Here is a 26723-nt window from a genome sequence, read left to right as displayed (position 1 = left end):
CGATCCATTACCCTGTATGCACCAGCTCTACCCTTGTTAGGCACACCCAGGGACAGTGTCATCACCTCGCCTGTGGAGCTCGCTGTACGGCTAGAGGCTGGCCTACATACACTAGAGGACTTCTATCATGATGGTCCTCTAATACCTTATGATACATTAGTGGAAGAGGAGGGACTACCGCCAGCCCAATTTCTATTACACACTTCACTGCTCGCTGCACTAAGTGGCAAGTGATGAGACATGTTGAGGGAGCTTCCCACACACCTCATGGTCCAATATCTGCATGTAAGGCGAAAAAGTAGGCATCTCACAAGATGTGTTGCAGCTTCCCTACGCCAGCACACAGCAGTACCACTCACACCTCTGAGGTGACACTGGGTTGAGGATCTGGCCTTTCCATGCACGGATAAGGAGTGGGCTTCCATAATGGAGAACCCAGTCCGTGTCCCCCAGAACGCTTGCTTTCAACTCATCCAATACTACATATTCCAAAAGGGCCTACCTCACCCCTACTAAGGTTAACAGATACGTTCAATGAGCTCATGCCCTCTGACCCAGATGTCATCTCCTAGAAGCCAACCTCTTACACATGCTGTGGGCTTGTCCACATCTCACAACTTACTGGCGACTGTGATAACCAGGTTGACCGCCTGCACAGGTCGTGCAGATTTACACAACTGGGAGACCTGCAGCTTGGATCACTTTTGCAGAAGCAAGAGACAGGAGGACACTTTCCGCTTTCTTGATTTTGAGTTCTTAGCCAAGCCTTTAATCACAAGATGTTGGAAATTGACAAAACCTCCTGGGAATAGTCACTGCTAGCTTGGGCCCCAGCCGAGAGTACCGCATTACACAAAGAAGGCACTTTGGGATTACGTAGGATCCCTATAGCCACCAACTGGGAAACTATACTACATGACTTCCAAAATGAACACCCCTCAGACTCAGACAGCGCAGATGCTACAGCAAGAGTAGAATAACAGGATACAGAGACCTAACCTAACACTCCACAAAGCCTAGTGAGACAACAGGGCCATGCCAGCCCCTCACATGAATAAGGATATGGCCGGCTCATCAGTGGCAAGTGTATACACTGTTACATGTCGGGGATTGGGGGAGATGAGAGGCCTGAGAAGACCCAAGTTGGGCTGGTTTGTTCCAATGTTCTCCCCCCACCCTGTGTACTCTTTTGTTGATTATTCTGAGACTAACTCCCGCCTACGTCGATGCCACATGTTGGCAAACCCGCAGTAAGAAACCGAATAGCGCTCAGTAATATTCACTGTGCATTGAACTGCCCATGCCTTTGGACTCCCGATTGTAACCATATGCCTGTTCACTGCTGCATGTAGCGCTTTTATGTGCGGCGAAATTAGTGTTCTTCTACTGCCTCCGTATGTAACAATTTATGCCGATGTATATTTGGTCATGTCTTTGGTCCTGCACTATTGATCCCTTACCCACATTTACTTTAATTGAAAAATAATGAAATCACTCTTGACGATCGAGATTATGTTGCCATCATTTTACTGGACCTCACTGTAGCTTTTAACATTGTGTCCATAGCAACCTACTGAACTGAGATTTTCGGGTCTGTAAGAAAGCCCTAAAACAGCGCATCGCTTTTTAAAAGACCACTCCCTTAAAGTCTCTTAAATCCTTCTCTTCCTCCATTCAGTCTGATATGTGGTGTTCCACAATGGGCATCTTGGAGCCCAATGCTTTTCAATATTTGCCTCTGTCCCTCATCAACATTAGCCCATCTATTGGCAACACCCTTCTTACCTATGCAAATGGTATCTACCTTATCTCCCTGTCCCAGGATGCCCCCACCAATTCAATTTCCTTCCACAACTGCCTGGCAAGAGTGGCTAATTAGAGGGGCCTCACCCTCTTGAAAATAAGTAGCAGGAAAAGTGAAGTTATGGTTATGGCCCAATTCACTCAGACCCTTCCCATTTTCTAGAAAAGTAGTAAAAAACCTGGGCTTCTGATTAGACCACAACCCCTCTATGGGCCATCATATTAAAGCCTTTGCGGCCTTCTGTTTCATACTCTTGGATGTCTGAAGAAAATTCCTCTTTGTTGCAATTATACATCCAGAAAGCTGTAGTCCAAGCAGTTGCATCAAGCCACAATATGTTAATATACTCTACCTGGGCATCTTTTTGTACCCTACTTGGGAGTTTCCAAGTCACCCAGAAAGCAGCAGCATGGCTCTTACTCCAGGTACCCAGACACAATCCATCTTTACCCATCCCAGAGATATCCACTGACTTAAATAACAAAACAGATCAAATTCAAAGCCCTTTGTTTCACATATCAGGCTCTGGCCAAGACAGGCCCTCAATATATTCAACATTTGATACATCCTTATACTCCAACCAGGACACTACTTTCTAAGAACCTTCATCTTGCCATCATTCTGCTAATCAGGCAGTCCAGACAAGGTAGCGGGTCCTTCAGATACATGGTCCCCAAACTTTGGAACAGTCTTCTGCTTCATCTTCACTTATGTCACTCAGAAGCGGTCTTTGATAAACAATTAAAAACCAGGCTGTTCTAAATTTCCCCTGAACCATAATACCCACCAAGATGGTTTTCTAGTGTTGGGACACCCCACTGGAGGCAACTATACACTTTACAAATCACAAACAAATATCAACTTTACGCTTCGAACACCTGAGCTAGTCAGCTGGCCTTGTGGAGCAGTGGCCTAATGTTAGCCTAGCAATGGACAGGCTGTTCGCCCAATTCCAGTGCCTATCAAAAGTACCTAATATAACACTATCTTCACATGCAAATAATGTTATTTCAAAGTCCAAGCTTGAATCCTAAAATTGCATACTGTCTCAAGATGCTTTATGTTCCTAAAATCTGAAATTAAAAACTAACCTTTTTCCCTTGCGTAGGCTCTCATTCAAATATCTTGGGGTCTGGATGGCACTTCCCGAATTGACCTGGTCCCTTAACCTCACCCCGCTCCTCAAGTGTGTCAAAGATGACCTCCACCGCGGGCAGACTCTTCCGCTAAATCCCCTGGGCAGAGTCTCACTTTTTAAAATGATGGTTCTCCCCAGTCTTTTACACACCATTCAAAACGTTCCACTCCACATCCCTTGCAGCTGGTTCCGTGTTCTAGACGGGTAATCACAACCTTCCTCTGTGGCGGGCGAGATCGATCTGGCCCTCACAACATGTCAACGACCCACATACGAGAAGGGTATGGGAATGACACACCCATTCTTGTACTACTTAGACACTCGCCTTTTAGTGATCCATGACTAGTTTAATGGCGGATGGTCGTATCCAACCTATCATCTGGAGCCAGAGAGCCTTGGATTCTCTTGAGTCCAGGCCATGCTTTACCAGGCCCCAATTATGTGCACCTTACCAGCCGTTACCTGCACAGTCCTCCAGACATTGCGCTCCGTGCTGCGCCACAACCACTGGGACACCAAAGTCTCACTTCAGAAACCGTTGTGGCATGGCACTTGGTTGCAGGAGGTCGCAACTCTACCAGGGTTCCAGAAATCGGATTTATACTAGCTTGCTAGCGGAGGGTATGCTGCCTCCCACAACTAGAGAAGCATTAGTCACCTCTTTGTTGAAGCCTGAAGCTCGCCTCATACTTACATCATACAGGCCCCTCCCATCCTTAATACGGAGTATAAAATACTCTGTAAACTCTTGGTGTCCCGGTTGCTCCCCTTAATTCCTCAACTTGTACATATCGATCAAAATTGATTTGTACCCAAACGCAATACCTCTCTAAACATTTGCCAGCTCCATGCCATTCTGCATGCATCCGCAGTGTATGCCCCGCGCGATGGCTGCCGGTCTTTGGATATACGCCAAGCATTCGATACATTGAGCTGGCCTTACATGCCAGCGGAACTGACCAAGTTCGGGCTGCCTCCGGCATACTGCAATTGGATCAAATTACTTTACACTAACCCTACAGCCCGTGCTATAACTGGTTCGTTTATATCGCCTGCTTACTCTATCGTGGAACGCGCCAAGGCTGCCCCCTTTTGCCGTTACTGTTTGTTTTAGCAATTGAACCCACGGCTCAAGATCTGCGACAGGTCAAGGTCCCATATGGTATTCGCCTACATGGTTCAATTCACTCACTGTCACTCTATGCAGATGACATGTTACTGTATTTCCGAGATTTGAATACAAAGATGCACACAATAGCGGAGGTCTTCGCACAGTTTGGAAAACTATCCGGATTATGCCTGAATGCCTCCAAATCTATAGCGTATTCTTTCAATAATACATGTGCTGACCCCTACGTACAATTCGCCGGACGCAGTCTAGATTGGAAACCATCACGTTTAAATATTTGGGAGTATAATATATATATATATGTTGGTGCAGATGCCGTGCCCAGTTTGTTTCTGCGCGCAATAAAAGCATTGCAAGTCTGTGTGCGACTCACTTATCTCTTTGAGTGAGATGCTTGTTGAAATATTGGTCGGCTTGGTTCTGCCGAGGAGAAACACGCACAGCCGGAAAAGAAGCGCCAGGCATCCCCGCTCTGAACCATCTTGTTGGAACCGTGGTAGCGGATTTTAGGGGACTGCGGTGCTCCCGGGGACTGGACTCCGGTATCTGGCCCTTTAATCAACACTCAAAATTGTGTGATACCGAGGAAACTTGCAGCGATACAAAGCAGAATAAAATGGTATGTGACCATAACGGGAGAAAGACATTACCCACTGGCGGGTTTAAAAACATTAAATTGTGATAGTCGTTTGTAAACCACAGGTCCCAGAAGGCAATTGTAAAAGGAAGTGACTTCCATAATTGGGGCGGAACCTTCGGAAGGAGGCAAACAAAAAACATTGTAAAGCTCACCTGTGAGATACGAACGATTGATTTATGGAGCGGGCACACCTGGGAAGAAGTTTCTAGAGGAAACGAAACATGTTGGTGCAGATGCCGTGCCCCATTTGTTTCTGCGCGCAATAAAAGCATTGCAAGTCTGTGTGCGACTCACTTATCTCTTTGAGGGAGATGCTTGTTGAAATATTGGTCGGCTTGGTTCTGCCGAGGAGAAACAAGCACAGCCGGAAAAGAAGCGCCAGGCATCCCTGCTCTGAACCATCTTGTTGGAACCGTGGTAGCGGATTTTAGGGGACTGCAGTGCTCCCGGGGACTGGACTCCGGTATCTGGCCCTTTAATCAACACTCAAAATTGTGTGATACTGAGGAAACTTGCAGCGATGCAAAGCAGAATAAAATGGTATGTGACCATAACGGGAGAAAGACATTACCCACTGGAGGGTTTAAAAACATTAAATTGTGCTAGTCGTTTGTAAACCACAGGTCCCAGAAGGCAATTGTAAAAGGAAGTGACTTCCATAATTGGGGCGGAACCTTCGGAAGGAGGCAAACAAAAAACATTGTAAAGCTCACCTGTGAGATACGAACGATTGATTTATGGAGCGGGCACACCTGGGAAGAAGTTTCTAGAGGAAACGAAACATGTTGGTGCAGATGCCGTGCCCCGTTTGTTTCTGCGCGCAATAAAAGCATTGCAAGTCTGTGTGCGACTCACTTATCTCTTTGAGGGAGATGCTTGTTGAAATTATATATATATATATATATATATACACACACCACGCTCACCCTCAAAAGAAAGAATAAGCCTGACATATGCTGGCTCCCACCAGGATTTATTGCGCATAAAATCACAGCAAAGTCCAGGAAAACGTCAGGCAGCCGCGTTTCTAGCAAGTGTCTTAGCTTTCATCAGTGCCGGTTCTCGTTTCCTCATAGAGCCTCACAGCTGGGGATAATCAGGGTCCTGAGCATAACTCTGGTCACTCCTTTTATAGATGTAAATCCCCAGCCTCCGCTTTCAATGGAACTGCCTCCTGTGACGATGTCGAGACCAGAGGCATGCTGGTACTTTGAGTTCACTGTTACAGCCCATACAGTGATAGCTGACCAGAGCCCAGTGGCTTGACTCGAAGTTTCACATACCCCCGACCTCGTCTTCAGGGATAATATATATATTCACATATATATATGTAGTAAACAAACACATTTCGGCGTTGCCTCCTTCGTCAGTGACTACTTGTAACAAAGTAAATGTGTTTAAATAAAGTTGTGGTGTACAATACATGGACATAGAAAGTGACTAGTGTTAAAGAAAATAAAAAGGGGACTTGGTGTTATTCACGGCGGCCAGCTTAGCTTATTTCCAGTTGCGAAAATGTATACAAATATTATTTACAATCGGCATTGTGCATCTCAATCATACTGTTGTTAAACACAAACACACACACACACTGACACACACACAAACACACACACACACACACATACACCCCCCCCCCCTCCCCGCAGATACGAAGTTGGACTCTGTTTGGGATGGGGACAGTCGGAGATTTCTTCCTTGATAGTAACTTGATGCCCAACGCTGAGCTTGTATGCACTAATGCAGTACCGGACACCCTCTTGCTCATACATGCAACAATCACACACTTCATTCGAACATACTGGTTAGTAGACCAGACCGAACCTCCCACCTTTCACCTCCTTAAGTCCATTCACATAATGGGTCATGGCCGTCATCTGGTTCTGTGGCTGTCTCGGCGCAAGATTTGAATGACATGGAATGGACCCAAATGTTAGAACATCCTAAAAAGGTTTCTTGTAATTGTCGTTTGAAAACAATACAATTATTTAATCTACATAGGGCCTACCTCACTCGACATCCCTGCAAAAAATGTACACTGCTACCGCACCGTACTGCCCAAGATGCCCCGCTCCAGACGCTGATTTTATTCATATGATTTGGTCTTGTCCAGTGTTGAGTGGGTTTTGGTTGGAAGTTACTCAGACTCTGTCCACCATTACAGAACACACGCTGTGGGACACTATAGAGGCCTGTCTCTTGGGCCTTTTTCCACTCCCCAAAAAATTGAAATAACTGAGCCGCTTTGCAGGTTTGGCCCTGATGATTGCGAAAAGGCTGATCACGCAGCGTTGGAAGGCTCGAACACCCCCGCGCGCAGATAAATGGAAAGAGGAGGTCCTCTGTTGGGCTACTGCTGCAGCGTTAAGAATATAGGGATCTGAGGAAGAACCCAATATCCTTAGAATGGGCGCAATTGGTGAAACTACTTAGGCCCGACAGAGGAAGTTTCGTTGGGCTCTCAGACCTCTTGGGCTGATGACATGGCGCTGGTTTGATTCCTACCCCCATAATGGCGGGACCCATGCTAGATGTTTATTTTATGTGGTGGGGGCTATTTTCCTCCTGCCACCTCTCTTGACCCCCCTGCCTATTGCCCCCTTCTCGTCCCCTCCCCTTCCTCTTCCCTAATAGCTTTCGGCTACGATTCACACCCGGCACATTTCACCGGGATCGATCAGGATTCCATCACAGCGGTGTGTGTTTGGTTAAAGTTGGGTTAGGGTGGGTGGGTCGCACTGAATATCAGGCAACATAATCTTCAGTTCTGCATTACGTAAGTTTAATACCAAGCAAAGTTAAGTGCTTCTCCTTTACATTTGTATTAAATATGATTGCTAGGTAAGAATGTAGGGTAACTTTGGTCAATATCTAGTTATGGTGCTTGAAACAGATCGGGTATATGTGTTACTATATGAACAACTATGAGCATTTACCATCTCGCATGTACTGATTGTTAACCAAAATGCTTTAAAAAATTGTGTTAAAAAAAAAAAAAAAAAAGAAGGAATCAATTGCTTACCTGTTCCAAATTTACTGAATGGGTGGTTGGGATTTCCTGTAGCTTTCTCCAATTGAAAGAGTCTCCAAGCATCGTTCATCAGGTTCTTCTCATGCTCTGAATCCACAGCATTAACTTCCCTGTCTTTGCAACTTTCGTCAAACAAAGGACACAGAAAAAACTGTGCAAACCTGCATGAAATAAGTTTCACTGATTATATCTTAACATATTTTTTTCTGTATTCACAAACAAAATAATTTTTAACGCCTTATTTTAATTGATCATTTTTATCTATGAAGCCTTTAAAAGTGACACAGAAACTCAAGTTACCTTTTAAATCAGAGAGTGTTTTCTAATTATGGTTGCCGAGCCACATGATTTGAAGATTGACTTAGAAAAGCTTTTTCCTACTACCCTAACGTTTTTGGATAAATCCCTTCAAAGCAATACTCCGACACAACAGCACAAAAACGACTATTTTATAAAATAAGAGGCATCATCTCATTGGTACACTGGCAAACAAAGAGAAATCACTAGCAATGAGAAACAGCTTAATGCTGAGGTAGCCTTACAATGAACAACAAGAAAGATGTGCGCAAGAACAGTATTCAACTGCATTAATTTTAAAACTCCCAAGCCTGTATGTATACATCTTAGCATCTGGCAAAAGATATCAAACCAAAAAATGATCTTCACTTCTTTTAGCCCTTCCACGTAATTAGTTAGTTGTCAGAAATGTAGGTGAACCCATTAAACTGGCCAATGAGCGTTTGCTTTACTGGGTCTGGTGTAGCTATACACTGTTTGCAAGGTAAGGGCCCAACAGTCAAAATGTAGAGGAAAAAAACAAGATCTAATGGGCCATGGCTGGAGAGATACGATTGAGAAAAAAAATGATCATCAGAAGGCAAAGCCAGCTGGGCAGCTATGGTTAATTAATTAGTTGGTTTCACTGAATGACAGATTGCAAGACTAAACTCCTCAAAAATGTAATGTCATGCATCTTACATTGTGAGCAGTGTGATATATAGAACTATCAAAGACTAAGAAACAAATGCATGCACAAAACAAATGCATCTATTAATGTGAGTATTGTGAAGCAACTTTCATTTATGTGCTGCTTTGTATTACATCCTGAAATAAACATGTACATGTTCAAATCAAAATTAAAGATCGAAAACAAAAAAAGTCATCAATAAGGACTTTAAGTGCTTCATCATACATTCCAAAAGGGAGGATTTGGGCAGGCTGTGAGAGAATCTAAACTAAAATGAGTACATTGTTACATGCAAGTGTAGTTCTTATTGACAAGTACCGTTTAAAGGTTCACACGATTTAATATTCCGGACTTCAGGGTGGGAATGATTAAGTTACATACTTGTAAAAACGATCCTGCAGCATTGCTATCTTTTATAGAATCAGGTGCTAATTGAATAACAACCCCCCCCCCACCCCGGTTTGCTTTCAATTCATTCAGGACATATTATTAGAACTTAACAAATAAGTGTTTTGATATAGTTACAGGTCACGGATGAATAATAAGTTAAGATGTCCTTTCTGGTCCTTCACGCTTTGATCTCAAGCCTTGTGTTGATGTTTCTTTGTGTGTTACAATGGCTACTATAGATTTGGATATTATCTGCTACTAGGATGCCAAGTTGTGGATCACAGCCTTAAAGTTAAAGCAGCAGATGAGGAATGTGATGTGGGTTGGCAAGGGCTGGATATCCTCCAATAAACATTAACCGGTCTCAATTTGTGTCCTTTAACAGAAGCCCGCTACTGGGATCTGCCTAAAAATAACATCAGCATACTTGCATATACGTCCCTGCCTTGCATTGACACTTTCTTCAAGGAAATATCCCTCTCAGATGCATACGCACATAGTTAAGCATTGATCATCAGAGTACACTGCTCACTGGGATGACTGGGAGGAATGAATAGAAGTCAATAAAATGCACCATATCCTGGGGAATATATGATTTTACCACGATTACAAGTTCCACGCATGGCAATACCACGCGAATTTTAGTTCGCAACTGGCTTTACCACGCTGGAATTTTCAACAAAGGATTATACCACGCGTAGAAACGTCCATTAAGCACAAATGACTCTGTAATAAACATAATGAAACTGATAGGCAAAAAAAGTATCTCTAGAGTATGTAGTAACTGCTTAACAACCCAATCGATCGTTTTATTCAACATTTAAAAACTACAAATTACCTTAGATTTATAAATTCTTTTATTTTACTGTGCTCTTAAATATATATATATATATATATATATATTTATTAAAGATTATTTTCTTACCTGACATCTTCCCGTCTTTCACCAGCAGCCCTTACTTCCATCCACCATGGAAACAAGCGTCAAAACAAGTCTACCAAAATTAAAAAAGGAATGCTATTTTGACGTACACGGCACGTCTTTGGGGGAGGCACTTTCCTTTTACTTCAGTGGTACAGAAGTGCGTTTTTTTTAACTTAAGTAACCCGCTCCTTTGTTTTCATTTGTTTTTGGGGGGGAGACCCACCCAGCCCCCCTCACCCCCCAGCCCCCCCAAGCCCACGCTGAAGGACTGGAAGGAATACCACGTCTCCCCCCCCAGCCCACGCAGAACGTACTTGCGTGGTAAAGACGGTCGTGGAAGGCACCCTGGTTGAAAAGATGTTTGCGTGGTAAGTGACCCGTGGTAAACGTTATTAGTGGAAATTACTTCGTAGTAAATGATGTTTCCCATCCTGGGGAGCTATTTGTATAGTTGTGCTTATCCAGCTTTGGATCCTTTGCAGATTTAGATGCTATATGAATTGTATATAATACCAATAAGGGACTACCTGGGATGCGGATAAAAACATTGCGCCAGTACTGAAACTGATTCTTCAACATTCCTGGTCCCATATTAGCCTTTGTAATAGCACCAATCAGTGGAGCTCACAGAAGTACTGGGATAACCACATGGGTCAGTCTGTAGTGGTGTATTCGCCATGAATGCATCAGTCACAGCTTACCTCTTGAGTGGGACATCATCTTTCCACGCATCTGTCTGTCCACTTTTTCATAGGGGAACTTGATACTTATTTATTTATTTATGCGTTTTTATATAGCGCGGACATTACCCGAAGGTGTCAGAGCGCTAGGATTCTGGCATGACCTGCCAAGCCTCATCCCCTCTCTATAAAAACACAAGCAATCCCAGACCAAATTAAGCCATGCTGTGCCTCATTAGTGAGGTGCAGTGTGTATTCTATGGCACTGCAAGCAATGCACACACGACCTGGCATTGCACTCGCACTTTGGGCATCACATTCTGGAGCGGAGCAAGGGGCAAAAGACACAGACTGGAATTTAGCCCAACTAATTAAATGCCTGTGACATCATTCAACCCATCACTTTTTAGGTCTCCCTGAACTAACGCGTAAGCGTTGTTCTGCGAGAGTATAGTAAGGGGCTTTCAAAAATGCTCCAAAAGTCTGCAGGGCGGATCGGGCACAGTGCATGTGTGCCGGGCGCGCGCATCATTTGTCCGCCTACAGCCTTTGGGAGCATTTTCGCTGTCGCTTTGATGTTCTCAGTGAGCCGCGTGGCCACTGAGAACATCAAAGCGGCCGCAAAATGTTCACCATTTGCCACCCCCTCCCTTATCCCACTCCCTGCTGTTTTACACGGTTTTGAATTAGAAGGCTGAGGCCAGCCGACTTCAGACCAGCAATGATACAGTCACACTCCGCCTCCTGTCAGGTTAAGCACCGTGTCCGGGGGCTGCCAGCAAATGCTTTGTTTTTAGACCCCAGCATACCTTATTGAATCCTTTTTTTCTTCATTCTAAAACGTTCATTGACAGACCAGTCTACTCTCTCATACGCCTCCTTATAATTATGTTGTGACCGCCCTAGTTTTGTTTCACTGAAGTGGACTATAGTTTGTAAGAAACTACAGCTGCCTGCAAGCCTAGGCTGCAAATATTTAACTTGATGTAACCCCCCTCACCTCCTCCTCCCTCCCATATGGGATCGGAACTGTTGCGCCATCACATCTCAATAATTATCGCTAAGGGAGAACATTTGATGTATTTAAGGGCACTATTCATGGAAGTAATGATGGAGTCTTCCCTTCATACTTTCATAATGGGATGGTTTTGATGATCATGACAGCAAGACTGCATGTATGATCTTTTTGTGTATATACATATATATACTTTTTGATAGCAGTGACAATAATAAATATTCCGGTCCTGAAGAAGGCTGAGGATATTTATCCCCTTAGGCTGAAACATGTCGACCGCTTTTGCAGTAATTCATTGTAGACTGCTACAGGTATAATAACTTTGCCTTGCACCTTTCACGCTATTTTTAAGTGAACTATGAGAGATTGACGCAATACCTGTATCACGTAAAATATAGCATCCCACTAGTTCATTCTTTTTAATACTCACATCATTTTCACACAATATAAATTAATTGCACTGCACCTCAGAGATTACATTGCCTTTGATAAACACACTCAAATTCTTTTTCATTCTGGAGACAAGTATCGTACAGAAGGATATGGTTCATCTTATTTGTTCTCTCTGATTGATAAGGGAGACAATAGGAGAACCGTTTGGAGTCCCAGATGAGGACACTGGGCACATGAATGTGTATTGATGGGATACCAGTTATTCTGAGGCGATCCTGAGCTTCACGAATTCTTGGTGACTTTTTCTTTACCTTTTCACATTTCATAGAGAGTGAACCAATATAGTTCAAGAGGCATATATTTTTATATTCTTCCACATAGTCCTTTGGATTCTGATTGTTTTTGAATAGTATAGAAAGGGGGATTGGATCCAAGAGGACTAAAAAATTCCCTCAGACCCTTTTGTGCATATATTTGTAGATTTGGTAACACAAGGAAGAGTTCAAATTTCAGAGTACATAGTAAGAAATACATATCTTTAAATCCTAAACGTATTATCCAAGTCTAATGAAACTACGACTATAGATTGGAAAACATTCTCGTACCAAACTGTTACGTGTCTCAACTAAAATCCTACATATGTGAGATTTATATGACTGAATGCATCTTACAAAAAATTATGTAGGTCTTCCGTGTTGTTGAGACCATTCGGGGCCTTACTGTCAAATTCCAGGATGTATTGTGATTCCAGTTGTCTCAAACGTTTTTCTCTGTTCCCTCCTCTATGCAGAGGGGGGCCGCATCTATTGCAAAATATTTGAGACAGTCAAGGTTGTTGGCATGCACTTTTTTAAAATGCCGAGCTACTGGATAGCTGGAATGACTGTTGACAATAGCCCTAAGATGTTGAAGAATGCGTGCGTAGGCTTGTAGCTTGGTACTCCCGATGTATAAGAGACCACATGTATATGATAAAACATATACCGCAAAATCTGTGCGACACGTAAAGTGTCCTGCAATGGGTCTTTCATTGGGGCTGAAAGGAACTTTGTATTTGTTTTTATTAATACCAAACTTACAAGCCCTGCAAGTGGAGCATTTAAAAAATCCATTCTTGGATTTGAGCCAGGTGCTTTTACTTATTTCAAAATTACTATAGCTTCTCAGGTCCATTTTTAAATGTAACGGTAGACCTTCTCCCTAAAATAGGTGCCAGAACCCCATCAGTTTGTAGAATTTGCCAATTTGTTTTCATGATCCCCCTCACTTGTTTGTGTTGTTTACTGAAAGTCGTAATCAGTCTGGGGGCCATTTGCGCCATGGGTGTGCTTGGTGATGTTGCAACTACCCCATCGGAGATAGCTTTTCCCTTCAGAAGGGAATCTCTAGACCTGGTTTTAGCCTTCCTTCCTGCCTTTTCAAATATTTTAACGCTATATCCCCTCTTTGTAAATCTGTTCAATAGGTCAGCCGACCATTTGTCACATTCTTCTGTTGTGCTACAAATTCTTTTTACCCTAAGGAGTTCACCATAAGGAATATTATTGATAACGTGTTGGGGGTGGCTGCTAGTGGCATGGAGTGTTGTTGTACTGCCTGCTGTTATTTTCCTATGTAATGTAGTTTGAATATTACCGCCCTCAATGTATTCTGTAGTATCCAAAAATTCTACACTAGAAGCACGGATATTAGATGTAAATCTCAAGTTGAGGGCATTAGTGTTTAATAGTGAGATACATTCTTGTGCACTTGTAACATTGCCACCCCAAATTAAAAACACGTCATCGATATATCTATACCACTGAATCACTTTAGTGTTAAAAACTGCACAATGAGTCCCCTTCAGGACCTGCTCCTCCCACAAGCCCACATGTAAACATGCGCAGCTTGGGGAGAAGCAGGAACCCATGGCCACTCCTTGTTTTTGTAAAAACAACTCCTTGCCAAAGATAAAAAAGTTATTAAACAAACACCATTTGATGAGTTCTAAAAGCATCAGGTTATGAGGGTAAAAGTTCAGTGGTCTTGTGTCCAAAAAATGTTTTACAGCTGCTATACCAGTCTGGTGATCTATGCTGGTATAGAGTGCTTCAATGTCAAGCATAATTAGTAAAGGCCCCTGTTACCAACCTGTGACTTTCAACTCGTTGAGGAAGTCACCAGTATCTTTCAAATATGATGGAAGGCCTTGTACTAACGGCTGGAGGTAAAAGTCCACGTATTTGCTGACGTTTTCACTGACCCCCCCTATAGCTGAGATTATAGGTCGCCCCGGAGTGGGATTGACCTGTTTATGTATCTTTGGAATAAGATATAGATATGGGGTAGTTGGAAATTCATTGTGTAAAAACAAATACTCCTGATTTGAAATTAACCCTTGCCATTTATAATCCAGCAAAGATTTCTTTAGGGACTCCCTCGCTATCTTGAAATCGGACATCGTTGGCACCTGATAACATAGAGGATTATTGAATTGTCTCTTGGCTTCTCTCACATAGTCTTTTTGCGGCCAAATAACAATGTTCCCTCCCTTATCTGATTGATTGATAATAATTTCATGATTGGCTTTGAGTTTTAACATGAGATTCTTGTACATAGCGTCATGATTTTTCAAATTCTTTTTTGCGCCACATACCTTGCGGTATAGATGGTTCAGGTCCTCTGTTACCCTTTCGTGGAATATGTTGACTGCAACCTTCGGCATCATCGGTACAAATGTTGATTTCCCCTTGAAAGGACTCTTGCCAGCATTGGGTTGTATAGGTATTATCCTGGCAAGTCTGTCTAGTAAAGGCGTTGCCACCCCCTCCTCTGTGATTTCATCTTCATTGTTGCATAAATCGATTAGATCCACATAAAGTGCCCCATCAGATACTTGTAAATTGCTTGTGTTGTTGGAAGAGGCAGTAGTGTCTATAGCCTGTTGCGTCAATTCTTTATTCCCTTTGATGGTAAACACATTCTTCAACTTAAGTTTCCTGATGCAAGCAAAAACATCCACTCGCGTTTTCCCGTAGTTGAAATTGCTCTCAGAGCAGAATGACAACCCTAATGCCAGCAACTGATTCTCCGCTTTTGTCAAAGTTACATTGGAAAGATTGATGATAGTATTGTCCTCTAACGCTTTCGCCATTGCGTTCTCTTGTTGGTTTGCGCCTCTGGATTTGCGTCTTTCCCTGCGCCTCTTGTTTTGACGGACCCTGCTGCATTCTGTGGGATCCGCGGCCTCAGGGTCTAACGGTGGTCCTTGGCTAAAAAATTCAGCTCTTCTGCCGGTTTCAATATGATGGTAACATTCTATCGGCCACGCTCACCCGCTGTTTCAGACTCACTGTCACTAGTCAGTGAAGCCGTGCCCGACGTAAGTGCCTCCGCTGCCGCATTTGCCAGATTACCTCTCTGGTCTGCTGCTGTTACTGCCGGAGTCTTTTGCATACTTGCCCCTTGCTTCTTCCTGGCATTGTCGTACCTCTGGGCACAGGTAAATATTTATCCGAGGTCGTAGTCCTCTTTATCCCTTTTGAACTTCCTGATTTTACGTAATTTGATTGTCTTTTTGCCGCTTGATACGCTCATCAATTTCTTTTCTACATTTACTGACATACTCTTCCTGGTTGAATTTTCCCAATTGCTCTATGGTTTCTTCAATCTGTTTGAGGAGTTTGTCATGGTCAATTGAGGCGTATTTAATAAGAATCCTTACGAGGTTCATGGACGCCTTCAAGTTACTCGCAGCCCAGTCTGATAGCATGTCCAGGTTCACAAAATCAAAGTTCGGGGCTAGCATAATTCTCAAGCCTCTGGGAATACGACCTGCTTCTTGATATTTTTGCAAAGAGATCTGTTCCCACCATTTCATCATTTCGCTTCTCTGGCATTTTTCTAGCGTTTTCAGTAGGGACTTTATATCGTTCTCCTTTTCCTTGCCATTGTTAACGTTAGTATTGCCGACATTAGCTGCACTGTTTGTTATATTGTTGAATAGCTCCTCAGCCACCGCCTCCCGCTCTCGCATGGTGTTACTCGACATGGTTGATATCGCAGTCAAAGCAGACATAGGACAAAACTCACCATACGTCGAGCTGTGCTGTGCTATATAGAGGAATGTATACACATCTATGCCCATCCTATTTGAAATGTTATGAGGAAATATAGATTTTATGGTCAAGTTGTGTTCCCTAGCGTGTACCCCACCGTCTCCATGTACCAGCTTAAAGTGCATGTAACTTCCCTCCTGTGCCAGCTATGAAGACGCAAATACATTTGCGTCCAACGTTAACATGTCCTCTTTCAGACCCACCCTGAATGGGTTGAATAGTCCGTTCCTAAGTATGCTATGCCAACGTCTTTTTGTAGTGTACTTTACACGTTTTTCAGCTCTGGCAAAAGTAGGCCCTGAATTTCTGCCATCGAGCCTTTTTTCTGGCTTCTGACTCTGAAAGCCTCAGCCCAGGCTGCCTCTGTACCCGTGAACTCTGACTTACTTCCAGCGCGGCCCACTGCGCTTAGCTCAGCCTGCTGCCTGCCAAAACTGACTACAACCTTCGAATTATCTGTTCCGCTCCTCGAAAATACATTCCTGCTTACTAGTTTCAGTAAACATCTCCCCAGCTGCAGAGCCAAAGGGCCGGCCTGTCTCCGTGCAAGTAATTCATAGCCTCTGTTACCATGCTCCCATGGAAGGCCCATGCCCCCACGCTTCTCATGCAGACACTCAGGCGCTTATACACGCACTCACAGTCAGTATAGAATAGCTTCTGCCCCAGAGACCTTTTCCGTTCAGATAATATGGTTCCCAAACATCAGATATTAGATATGATAGAAGTACAAGTTGATCTGACATGCCAGACTTCTGTCTCTTTCCGTCAGTGTAAATGTCAAGTCCCCTGCACCCTCCAGTCTCACGTCAATCACACGTCATGCAGCTGCGCGCGCATCCAAGTCTCCGATTTCTGCTGACATTGCAACATTTCTGTTTAGTGCCACCCCCATGTGACACCTACCTGTGACGTTTCTAGCACACACCTCTAGTTCACGCCTAGTCCACGCCTTCTGATTACGTACTAGTAACACGTGGATGCTGTTATCTTGTCTTCTCTCAGCTGTTACGCCTCTTATATTGGTTTCTATGGTGTAAATTAAGTATATAAGCTATGTATTGTCAATAAAATATGCTCTATCCCTTCCTGGACCCTGTGTGGTGCCAGGAATCCGATATCCAGTTCCGGAACGATTCCTTTTTAAGGAATAAAACCCCTAAGAACTCTAACACCACGGACTCTGTTTCTTTCTTTCCGATTGAGTTATTATTGATTAAGTACTTACCTGCATAGAAATTAAGACGGTAAATTATATATTTACAACATTTTGGCGCCCGAATAGGGACCCCTCCCCCACCTCACGCGCCGGTTGGTGCGTTGCAAGCTCTGTCCCCTGCCATCAGTTAGAAGGAAACTACGCGTACCGGCAGGATTTCCTGCATCTCCCTCTGGCCCACGGAGGTGACGAAGACTGCGATCAGTACCCAGACGAGGCGGTGAGGAGTGCGGAGGATCCCGACCAGAGCCTAGCCGAAAGAAGCAAGGTCCGAGGTGTCAAGAGGCCCACCAGTTTTCCGAAGTTTTCCGAAGTTTTCCGAAGTATCCACGTGTCGAGTCCAGTCCAGTCCAGTCGAGTTTTCCGAGGCCTTCTGTTTCCGTGCTTCCCGGTGAGTACCATTGCTGGGACGTATCTAGACGGGTTTGGGTACACAAGTCCGGTCTGCACTGTTTTTAGACAGTGTATCTGTACTGTTTAGCAGTACATCCGTTATTCAAGTTTCTGCACTGTTTTTTTTTTTTCAGAACAAAGTTTTATTCAAGTACTGACATATTACAGAATATAGAAACACCGTCCCGCTTCATAACGCAGGGCCAATGAGCATACGCATGCAAAGGATATACATTCAGTACAAGCCATTATGTGGTATATACCCAACCCCTAAACTCCCTACTCCCCCCCCAGCCCCATCCCGCCCCCCACACAGTGTCTGGCAATCTTAAGGTATAAAGTATAATATCAAGTGTGTGCACTCCTTGTCGCACAGGATACAGCTGTTAAAGGTCCTCTCCAACGTCCTGGGCCATCGGTGGTTCCAGCCACAGTCCCCTATAATCCGCCCACCTTTTCCATATCTTGAAGTGTTTCCTGGGGCACCCCCTGGCCTCGAAGATCAGGCGCTCGAGTCCCATGCAGAAATCCAACCCCCGCCTCCAGACTTCCAATAGTGGGGCCCTGGGGTCCTTCCAGGCCCTGGCTATGTCCCGCTTAGCTACCGTTAGGCCAAGGACCAGTAGGTGACGCTTGTATATGTTACCTCCTACCTGCTCCATAACATGAAGCAAACCGAGTTGCGGTGTCCGGGGAAGGTCCCAGCCCAGAACCTCCGCCAAGCAGTCCCAGATTCCCGTCCAGTATCTGGCAAGGTTCGTACACGACCACACAGTGTGAACAAACGTCCCAGCCTCCCGGCCACACCTCAAGCACTCAGGGGAGGCAATCAAACCTGCTTTCCACAGCCGCTCCCTAGTAAAGTAGGCCCTATGTAAGTATTTGAACTGGATAAAGCGGAGGCGCATCGCAATGGCCGCCCCCCTAGGGGCCTCCAGGGCCTCTCTCCAGTCCTCTTCTAGAGCCCCAATATCTCTCTCCCATGCACCACGCAAACCATCTAGGGAGGAGGAGCAGTGCGTGACCAGGGTCTGGTAGATGTTGGAAATCTTCTTCTCTTCCAGTGCCCCCATAAACACCTTGGCCTCCAGGGGGCTGAACTCGGGCAGAGACTCCAGGCCCACCAGGGAGGGAGACAACGCATGACGCAGCTGCAAATATTTAAAGAATTGGGTTTTGGGCATGGCATATTCCTCCCTCAACATCTGGAAGGACTTCAGGGTGGTGCCCCTCACGACGTGGCCAAGCGTAGAAATTCCAATATCATCCCAGCCCTTGAATCCCTGCAGAGACGCCAGCGCCGGGAGGCGTCCGTTCTGCCACAGCGGGGTCTCCCTCGTCAACGTGTTCCACCATCCCATGCGGCGCAAGGCGGCGCGCCACACTCGGAAGACCACCTGGGTGACCATGGGGAGCCGTTTCCTGATAGCCGCCGAGTAAAGAATGGTGTGGACTGTGTCCGGGTCCATTAGATACCGTTCCAGGGCATAGGTCGGGTCGCCCCGATCCCCATACCACCAATCGTTAAGCACCAGCAGGTGCGCCGCCTGATAGTAAGATAAAATGTCAGAGGTGGCCAGGCCCCCACAGTACGTAGAGAGGAAGCAAGTGCGGAGGGCCACTCTCGCCGCTCCCCCGGCCCAAAGGAATTGACTCAGTGCGGCATTCACCTGACGAAACCACTGTGGCGCTATGGGGTATGGGTGGTTCTGCAACTGGTATAAGAGGCGCGGCAGGGCCACCATCTTGAAGATCGCCGAGCGGCCATATATATTCAGTGGCATTCTGGACCAGGTTCTGATGTCAGAGCGCACTCTGTCCCAAACAGGCACCACATTCCGCTCCCATGCCAAGGCCGGGACATCAGTAATAAAGACGCCCAGGTACTTAAGGCCCCCCGCCGCTTTCTGTAACGTCACTGCCCAGTCGCCCAACTCCTCGTTGTCGCCCAGGACCCACAGCTTGGATTTTCGCACGTTCAGATGCAGTCCTGTAACCTCCCCGAAGATTCTCATTATCTCCAGGACCCTGGGTCCGGACCTGTTTAGGGCCGTGAGGAAGAACATCACATCGTCGGCGTAGAGCGCGATGCGGTCAGAGGGGCCCAGCTCCCATTCCAGCCCCCAGAGCTGTGCATCCATCCTTACCCACGCCGCCAGAGGCTCCATGGCCAGAGCGAACAGATAGGGGGAGAGAGGGCATCCCTGCCTGGTGCCTCGTCCGATGGGGAAGGGCGCAGACGCCGCTCCCGCCACACGCACCGACGCGGTCAGGTCTGTATAGAGCAGGCGCAAGTACGAGAGAAAGACTGGCCCGAGATTGAGGCGGGACAATAACGCCCTAAGGTACACCCAACTGAGAGAGTCGAACGCCCGGTCAATATCGGCCAGAAGGAGTGCCGTCGAAATCCCAGCGGCCCGGGCCGTCTCCACCACCACCTGTGCCCGGCGGATGTTGTGTCGAGTTGCTCTATGGGGCATGAACCCCGCCTGATCGGGGTGTACCAAATCGGTTATATACGGGAGAAGGCGGTTAGCCAAGGCCTTGGCCAATATCTTAGCCTCAAAATTCAAAAGGGATATCGGCCTGTACGAGGAGTGTTGTTCCGGGGGCCTCCCGGGCTTACAGAAAACAACAATTTCCGCGTGTCGCCAGTCCGCGGGTAGGCGACCACCCTCCCTGGCTGTCTCCAGCGCCGACCTGTAACGCCCCTCTAGCTGGAGGTGAAAGGTCTTCATAAATTCACACGGGAACCCGTTTGGTCCCGGGGCTTTACCAGTATTCAATTCCCCAAGCGCCGTGCCTAGTTCCTCCAATGACAGGGGAAGGTCCAATTGATCCCTGGCCTCGTCTGGAAGCGCGCGCGGCGGAATGTCCGCCAGGAATTTCTCAACTTCCTCCGCAGGGAGGACCTCCCGGGGGGCATATAGATCCGCGTAATACCGTGCAAAACTGGCAGCTATGTCTTCAGGGGCCACCAGCTGGTCTCCCTGGCCATCCCGAATGCCCGGTAGAGCCTGAGGTCGGAAGGTGTGTTGGCAGAGCCTATAGAGCATGGTGCTGGATTTGTCCCCCCACTGATATATTCTGCTCTGGGTGGCGAGCCAAAGCTGGCGCGCTTCATTGTGTAACAGGGAGGAATATGACTGCTGAGCCTGTAGGAGCTGTCCCACGGCTTCGTCCGAGTCGCCCCCGACACAGTCCCTCTCTAGATCTCGAACCCGCCCCGCCGCCTCATCCACCTCGCGCAGACGGGTCCTGCGGGACTCCGCACACCAGGCAATGTCCACCCCCCTGAGCACCGACTTCATCGCCTCCCACTGGGTGACGGCGTCAACCTCCGGTCCGTCGTTCTCAGTCCAGTAATTGGATATAGACTCGCGCAGGTGTGAGCGGTAGCCATCCTGCTGTAGGTGCCACGCTGACTGGCGCCATCGGAAGGGCTGTCGCCTCTTATCCAACAGCAAATCCAAGGACACAGGGGAATGGTCCGAGACGCCCCGGGGAAGTATGGCCGTAGAAGCGACCCTCGCCAGCCAGGGAGACGGTAAAAACAGGTAGTCCAGCCTGGAGAAGGACTTGTGCACCGCCGACACATAAGAGTATTCCCGGCTCAAGGCGTGTTGGTAGCGCCACGTATCAACCCAACCCATGCCCTGCGCTAGGCCGTGTAGCCTCGTCGGCGCCGCGGTCTGGGATTCCCTACCGGGCCTACAGCGATCCATCCGTCCATCCATCACATCATTCCAGTCCCCCCCCACAATCGCCAGCACATCCGGGACGCCAGACCACACTTCGAACAACTTCTCAATGAGGGCATCTTGCAACGGGGGCGGAGCATACACACTACCAAAGACCATTGACTCATCTCCCACCAGACCCTTGACAAACACGTATCTACCATGTGCATCGACCCAGTGAGTCTCGTGTACATAAGAAATCCTACGATGTATCAGGATCGCCACCCCCCGGGACCCCCTCGCAAACCCGGCATGGAATACTTGTTGATAGCCATATCTTTGCAAACTGAGGGTCTTGGTGCCCTGGAGGTGCGTCTCTTGGAGGAGGAGAACATCCGCCCCCTCCCGTTTCCCCTGCCGCAGCACCGCCCCTCTCTTTATTTTATCCAGCATTCCCCGGACATTCCAACTCATCACTCGTATCTTTGCCCTTGGTAGGCCTGACTGTTGGGGATCAACCATTGTCAATAGGGAGGAGATAGAAGGTCCTGTGCTTCTGAAGCCACACTCCCGCACAAGAGAATTGCCTATGCAATGCAGACACTGTGCCACCCACCCCCATCCCCCCCACCGTCTCTTCCCCCAACTCCTGTCCCCCGCCCCCCCCAACCATTCCAGCTACCCCGCCAACCCCAACTCCCTTCCCAACCTGTCCCCCAACCAAGCCCCCCAGCGGCCACCCTCCCCCCCCCAATACCTCATAGAACATTGAAGTATCTGACGCGATATGGGCGGTCCCGGGCCCAAAACAGAGCGCCCAGAGCCTACCATACCAATGGATCCCGAACACCCACAAACGCTAAAGCACACCCCCCCCCTCTAACCACCCCTAACCAGGTAGGAGGCTAGCAGCCCCTATATCGGAGCACCCCGAACCCATCCCACTGTCTGAGCCTGTAATGGGACGGCCCACAAACGTAACAAGTAACACAGCACGTAGTCTTCCGTTAATATGTGGCACCGGCGGACCATCCCCCACTGTTGGAGCGGACGGTATCCGTAGGCGGGCTGGACCACCCATCGTCCCTCAGCCACTTCCACCCAAGTTGTCCGGATCAGCTTGCTCGGCATTCCCACGCCCCGCGTTGGAGGCATTGCGGCGCCGGGACCTGGACTTCCTACTCCTCTGGCTCCGGGCGCGTTGGTCACCCTGGGTCTGCGATGAGTCACTCGAGTGACCTGGATCAAGGCCCGGTTGGGAGTGCGGCCTGACCCTCACTGTCTCATCCGTCCATTTGAAGACGTCTTCCGGTGTGTCGAAGAAGTGAGTTCTGGACTGAAAGATCACTCGTAAGCGAGCCGGGTAGAGTAGGGAGTACTGTATCTTCAGACCCCGAAGTTTAGCCTTGGCTGCCTGGAAGGAGTGTCTCTGTTGTTGCACCATCCTGGTATAGTCGGGGAATATCATGATTTTGTGGTTTTCGTACGTAAGGGAATCGTTGGTCCTCGCCTCCCGCAGAATAGTGTCTCTATCATGAAAATTTAGAATTCTGGCGATCACCGGCCTGGGTCGGTCACCTGCAGGTGGTTTCTGCGCCAGGGCCCGGTGCGCGCGTTCAATCACGAAGCAACGTGACAGGGCATCCGGAGGGAGCCAGCTCTCCAGCCATAGAGCAAGGAAGCGTCCCATGTTCCCCTTCTCACAGTCCTCCGGAAAGCCCACAAAACGAAGGTTATTCCTGCGCGCCCGCCCTTCGGCATCCTCCACCCGGAGCGCTAGACCTTTCTGGACACTCTCCATCGCCGCCATCCTCTTTTTCAGGGTCCCGACATCATCTTCCACCACAGAAATCCTGGACTCAGCCTCTGTTATGCGCGCTACAGCGTTGCGCAGGTCCTGCCGCAGGAGTGTCACATCAGCCCCAACAGCCCCAATTTTTGCATCCAGCATATCTCTCGATTGGGTGATAGCTGCCATCAGCGCTGCGTTGTCTGGCCCCGATCCCTGGCCGCCCTGCGCTCCGGGGCCCCCCTGCGGCTCCGTGAATTTGTCGATGGGCCCTTGCTTAGCAGGCCCACCCCCCCCTCTGGTCATGGTCAAGGCTGAGTCCAGTGAGGGCGTCTGCAATACGCTGGCTGCTCCCCGCAGTAGGGCAATCCTCTCTCCAATGGCTAACAAGGGCAGGGTACCGACCTAATCCCCTCACTGGTTGTGGCCTCCACACACCCTTCGCCGCCTCTCACGCCGATGGATAGGGAGGGGGGGTCCCCCGTGTCGTCCCCGCCGACCCCCGCAGGCCGAGGTCCAGCGTGTGCAGGTTCCGCCCGGGGCACCTCTCCCCAAGTGTCGGCCTGTTTCGGTGCACCCAGTGAGTCCCAGTAGCTGCCAGGGAATTCCACCAGCACGGCCGTCCGGGCAGGGCCCCCAATGACCCCCCCCCGGGCACAGTGTCTCTCAGCAGCACCTCTGCTCGATAGGAGGGGGGGGGGGCCTGAGGCCAGTACTCACTGTTCGTAGGACCCCACCGCGGGTCGGCGCCAAGGTCAAACCGGGACTCCCGGCACTCCCAACGCTGCACCGTCCCCTCCTGACCAGTGCACCGGTCCTCCGACCACCGCTCCGGCAACCTCAGGGATGGAGAGGCCCGCCGACCGGGCCGGGTGCACGACCGGACCACCAGCTCCCAGTGTTTCTCTGCTTCCGCACCTCGGGCCCCAGGATCGGTATAGGCGTCTCCGGACAGGGGCCGCCAAACTCGAGGCCCCGGCTCCGCCAAGGCCGGATAGGCCACAAGGTCTCCGAGGCGTCCCCGAGGCACCGGCCCGCCTTGCTGACAGGATGAGGGAAGGCGAGGGGGCCCCGCCACGGCCCGCCCGCTGCAGACAGCCTCCGATCGCGGACCGAAAACGGCGCCGCAGACCTCAGGGCGAGTTCACTGGTCTGGGTGCGCTAAAATTGAGGCCCCGGCTTGTCAGAGCCGCACCAGGCCGCCCGCTGCCACAGTCCACTCAGCCTCCTGGAAGGGTTACGGTGCTCCGGCCCCGGCACCGGATGACTCCCGTAGCTGTCCGCCACCTTCGCCCCAGATGAGATGCGCTGTTTGGGTCCGGGGGCCAGGAGAAATCCAAGGATAATCGTCGGGCCGGCGGGAGCTTTAGCAAGCCACGTCCGCCATGATCGCCCGCTAAGCCACGCCCCCTTCTGCACTGTTTTAGCAGTGTATCTGTGCTGTTTAGCAGTACATCCGTTATAGAGGGTAGTGATATATGTCTCAAATGTCTTTTTTTTTATGTGATTAATGTCGTGGTATGAGTGTGACGGTTTTTAATGTGCATTATTGTGTTCTTGTATAACTAGCTGTATCCAGTATTAAGTAGCAAGGATTGAGCATTCAGTACTAAGTAAACAAGATGCCGTTTTTCAACAAGTTAAAGCAGATAGGAACTAGGAAAGGGATACTAGAGGAAGAAATTCCTATCCCCCCTAGGGACACTCCAGGAAATTTTATGTACCATAAGCATGGCATAGATGCCATATTATATCTAGATTTATGGGCTGAGTATACTAAACATCTAGACGAAAGACACAGATGGCCTGTTACCGGAACATGGGATGCCGAGTGCATCATGAAGGTAGAGGAAGCACTATGGAAAAAGAAAGCCAGACAATCTCAGAAAGACGCCATAGAGTTTTGGCGTAAGGAATCACATAAGCGTGCTGAAAAAGAACTACGTAGAGAAGACAGACTTAGAGAGTCCGATAAAGCACAAGAAAACGAATTAGTTACTGAAGGGATCCGAGTAAAATCAGAGCAAGTAGACCGTGCACGAAACAATCTCGTAAACGGTATGTATCTCGCGGCCGAGGGTTCGCCTGAGGCCATTTCAGAAATACCGAAAAATCTGCCGCCACCATTGGTTCCAACTAAAGTAAGTCACAGGACCACTAAAGACATATTCCTGAACTCCTATCTAGAGGATGTAGCACCCGCTTACACCAATCTGCCTGTCCGCGCCCTGCCTAACGACAGGGACGGGGGTGGTAACCCGCCCCAAGATCATATTCCGCCAGTACCACAACAGATTCCTCCTGTTCCACCACCTCCACCACTTCCCGTACCTAAAATTGATCTACCGAAACCACGTCTACCTGACCCTACTAAAAGACAAATTCAAGTTCAGATACAGACTCCACAGAGAGATAATGTCTAAGCTTCCGCCTCAGGAGGTGCGATGGGGGGTCTCAGGACCCCGCCATTAACACACAGAGTAAACCTTAGGGATATGCAGAGTCCTTTCACGTTCAAATCACCCCGCCTCGACATACTCAAAGAAAACCTTTCAGTTTGCAGATATGATCCAGTACCCGGCAAAGACGATAGAATGATGATGGCATCACTACGGTTAAGATCTGCTACTGATTTCCTGCTGTACGTTGCAGGAATGAAGGAGCGCCTAGATAGAATATATCGGTTCGTTCAGACTGGGAAAGACCCTGACAGTATTAAGGATGCCATGGAGCATCAGAAAGTTGACGTTCAAGCACAGATACTACGTTTTTTCATAAATTGCCTAATAAGAGAACGAGACAGGCCTGGGACAGATCAGAGTGAATTAGATGCACTGAACAAGTGGGGTCAAAATATATCTGAAGGAAAACACGACAAGGGGACTTGCATAGCCAGTATGTACAGGAAAATAAGAAAAGAGGTGATAGACATACACAAAGAAGAGAAAGAAAAGGCTTCCTCCGAGGAGGAAGAAGAACACGAAGAACCAGAGAGGACTACAGACACTATAGCGTATGTAGGTAAGGGAACTTACCTTAGGAAAGGTATTCGTCCAGAAAGCAAGAGAGTTTTTCTCTCTGCCTTAACAAACCCGAATTCTTCTGAACATCAGTTCCAGGAGACTGATAAAAGACTTCGAGACCGAATAGGGTACCATGTACTCAATTCTATGGATGAACAAGAACTAGCCCGGTCAGCCATATTATGGACTGAAAATCCGGATATATATAATGATGACACCGTAGCGCAGACATTCCTGAACCTTTCCCCAGACGAGCAGAAATTAGCAGGTGTATACATGATTCAGCACCTCCTCACGAAATACAGAAACCAACATTCTGATCCAGGTCCCTTACACGAAACATTAGAAGCATTACTGATGGATAGATGGAGAGGTCTAAGTACCAAGTTAATACAAATAATTCGAGAACA

The 26723-nt window shown here is 47.8% G+C and overlaps 1 protein-coding gene across 2 annotated transcripts in view; it reads right to left on the bottom strand.

The window, feature by feature from the left end:
* The window catches only part of IDE (insulin degrading enzyme), a 996582-nt gene that overhangs the window by 829384 nt on the left and 140475 nt on the right, over nt 1-26723 (bottom strand). For both annotated transcript variants that reach the window (XM_086922493.1, XM_086922494.1), the window contains exon 3: nt 7734-7903. In XM_086922493.1, coding sequence (XP_086778619.1) covers nt 7734-7903 — 170 coding nt within the window. The remainder of the gene's footprint in view (nt 1-7733; nt 7904-26723) is intronic.

The sequence above is a fragment of the Lissotriton vulgaris genome, chromosome 5, assembly GCF_964263255.1.
Source record: "Lissotriton vulgaris chromosome 5, aLisVul1.2, whole genome shotgun sequence".
NCBI classification, from domain to species: Eukaryota; Metazoa; Chordata; class Amphibia; order Caudata; family Salamandridae; genus Lissotriton; species Lissotriton vulgaris.
The sequence above is the reverse complement of the archived record's forward strand: the minus strand, read 5'-3'. Positions and strand labels throughout refer to the sequence as shown.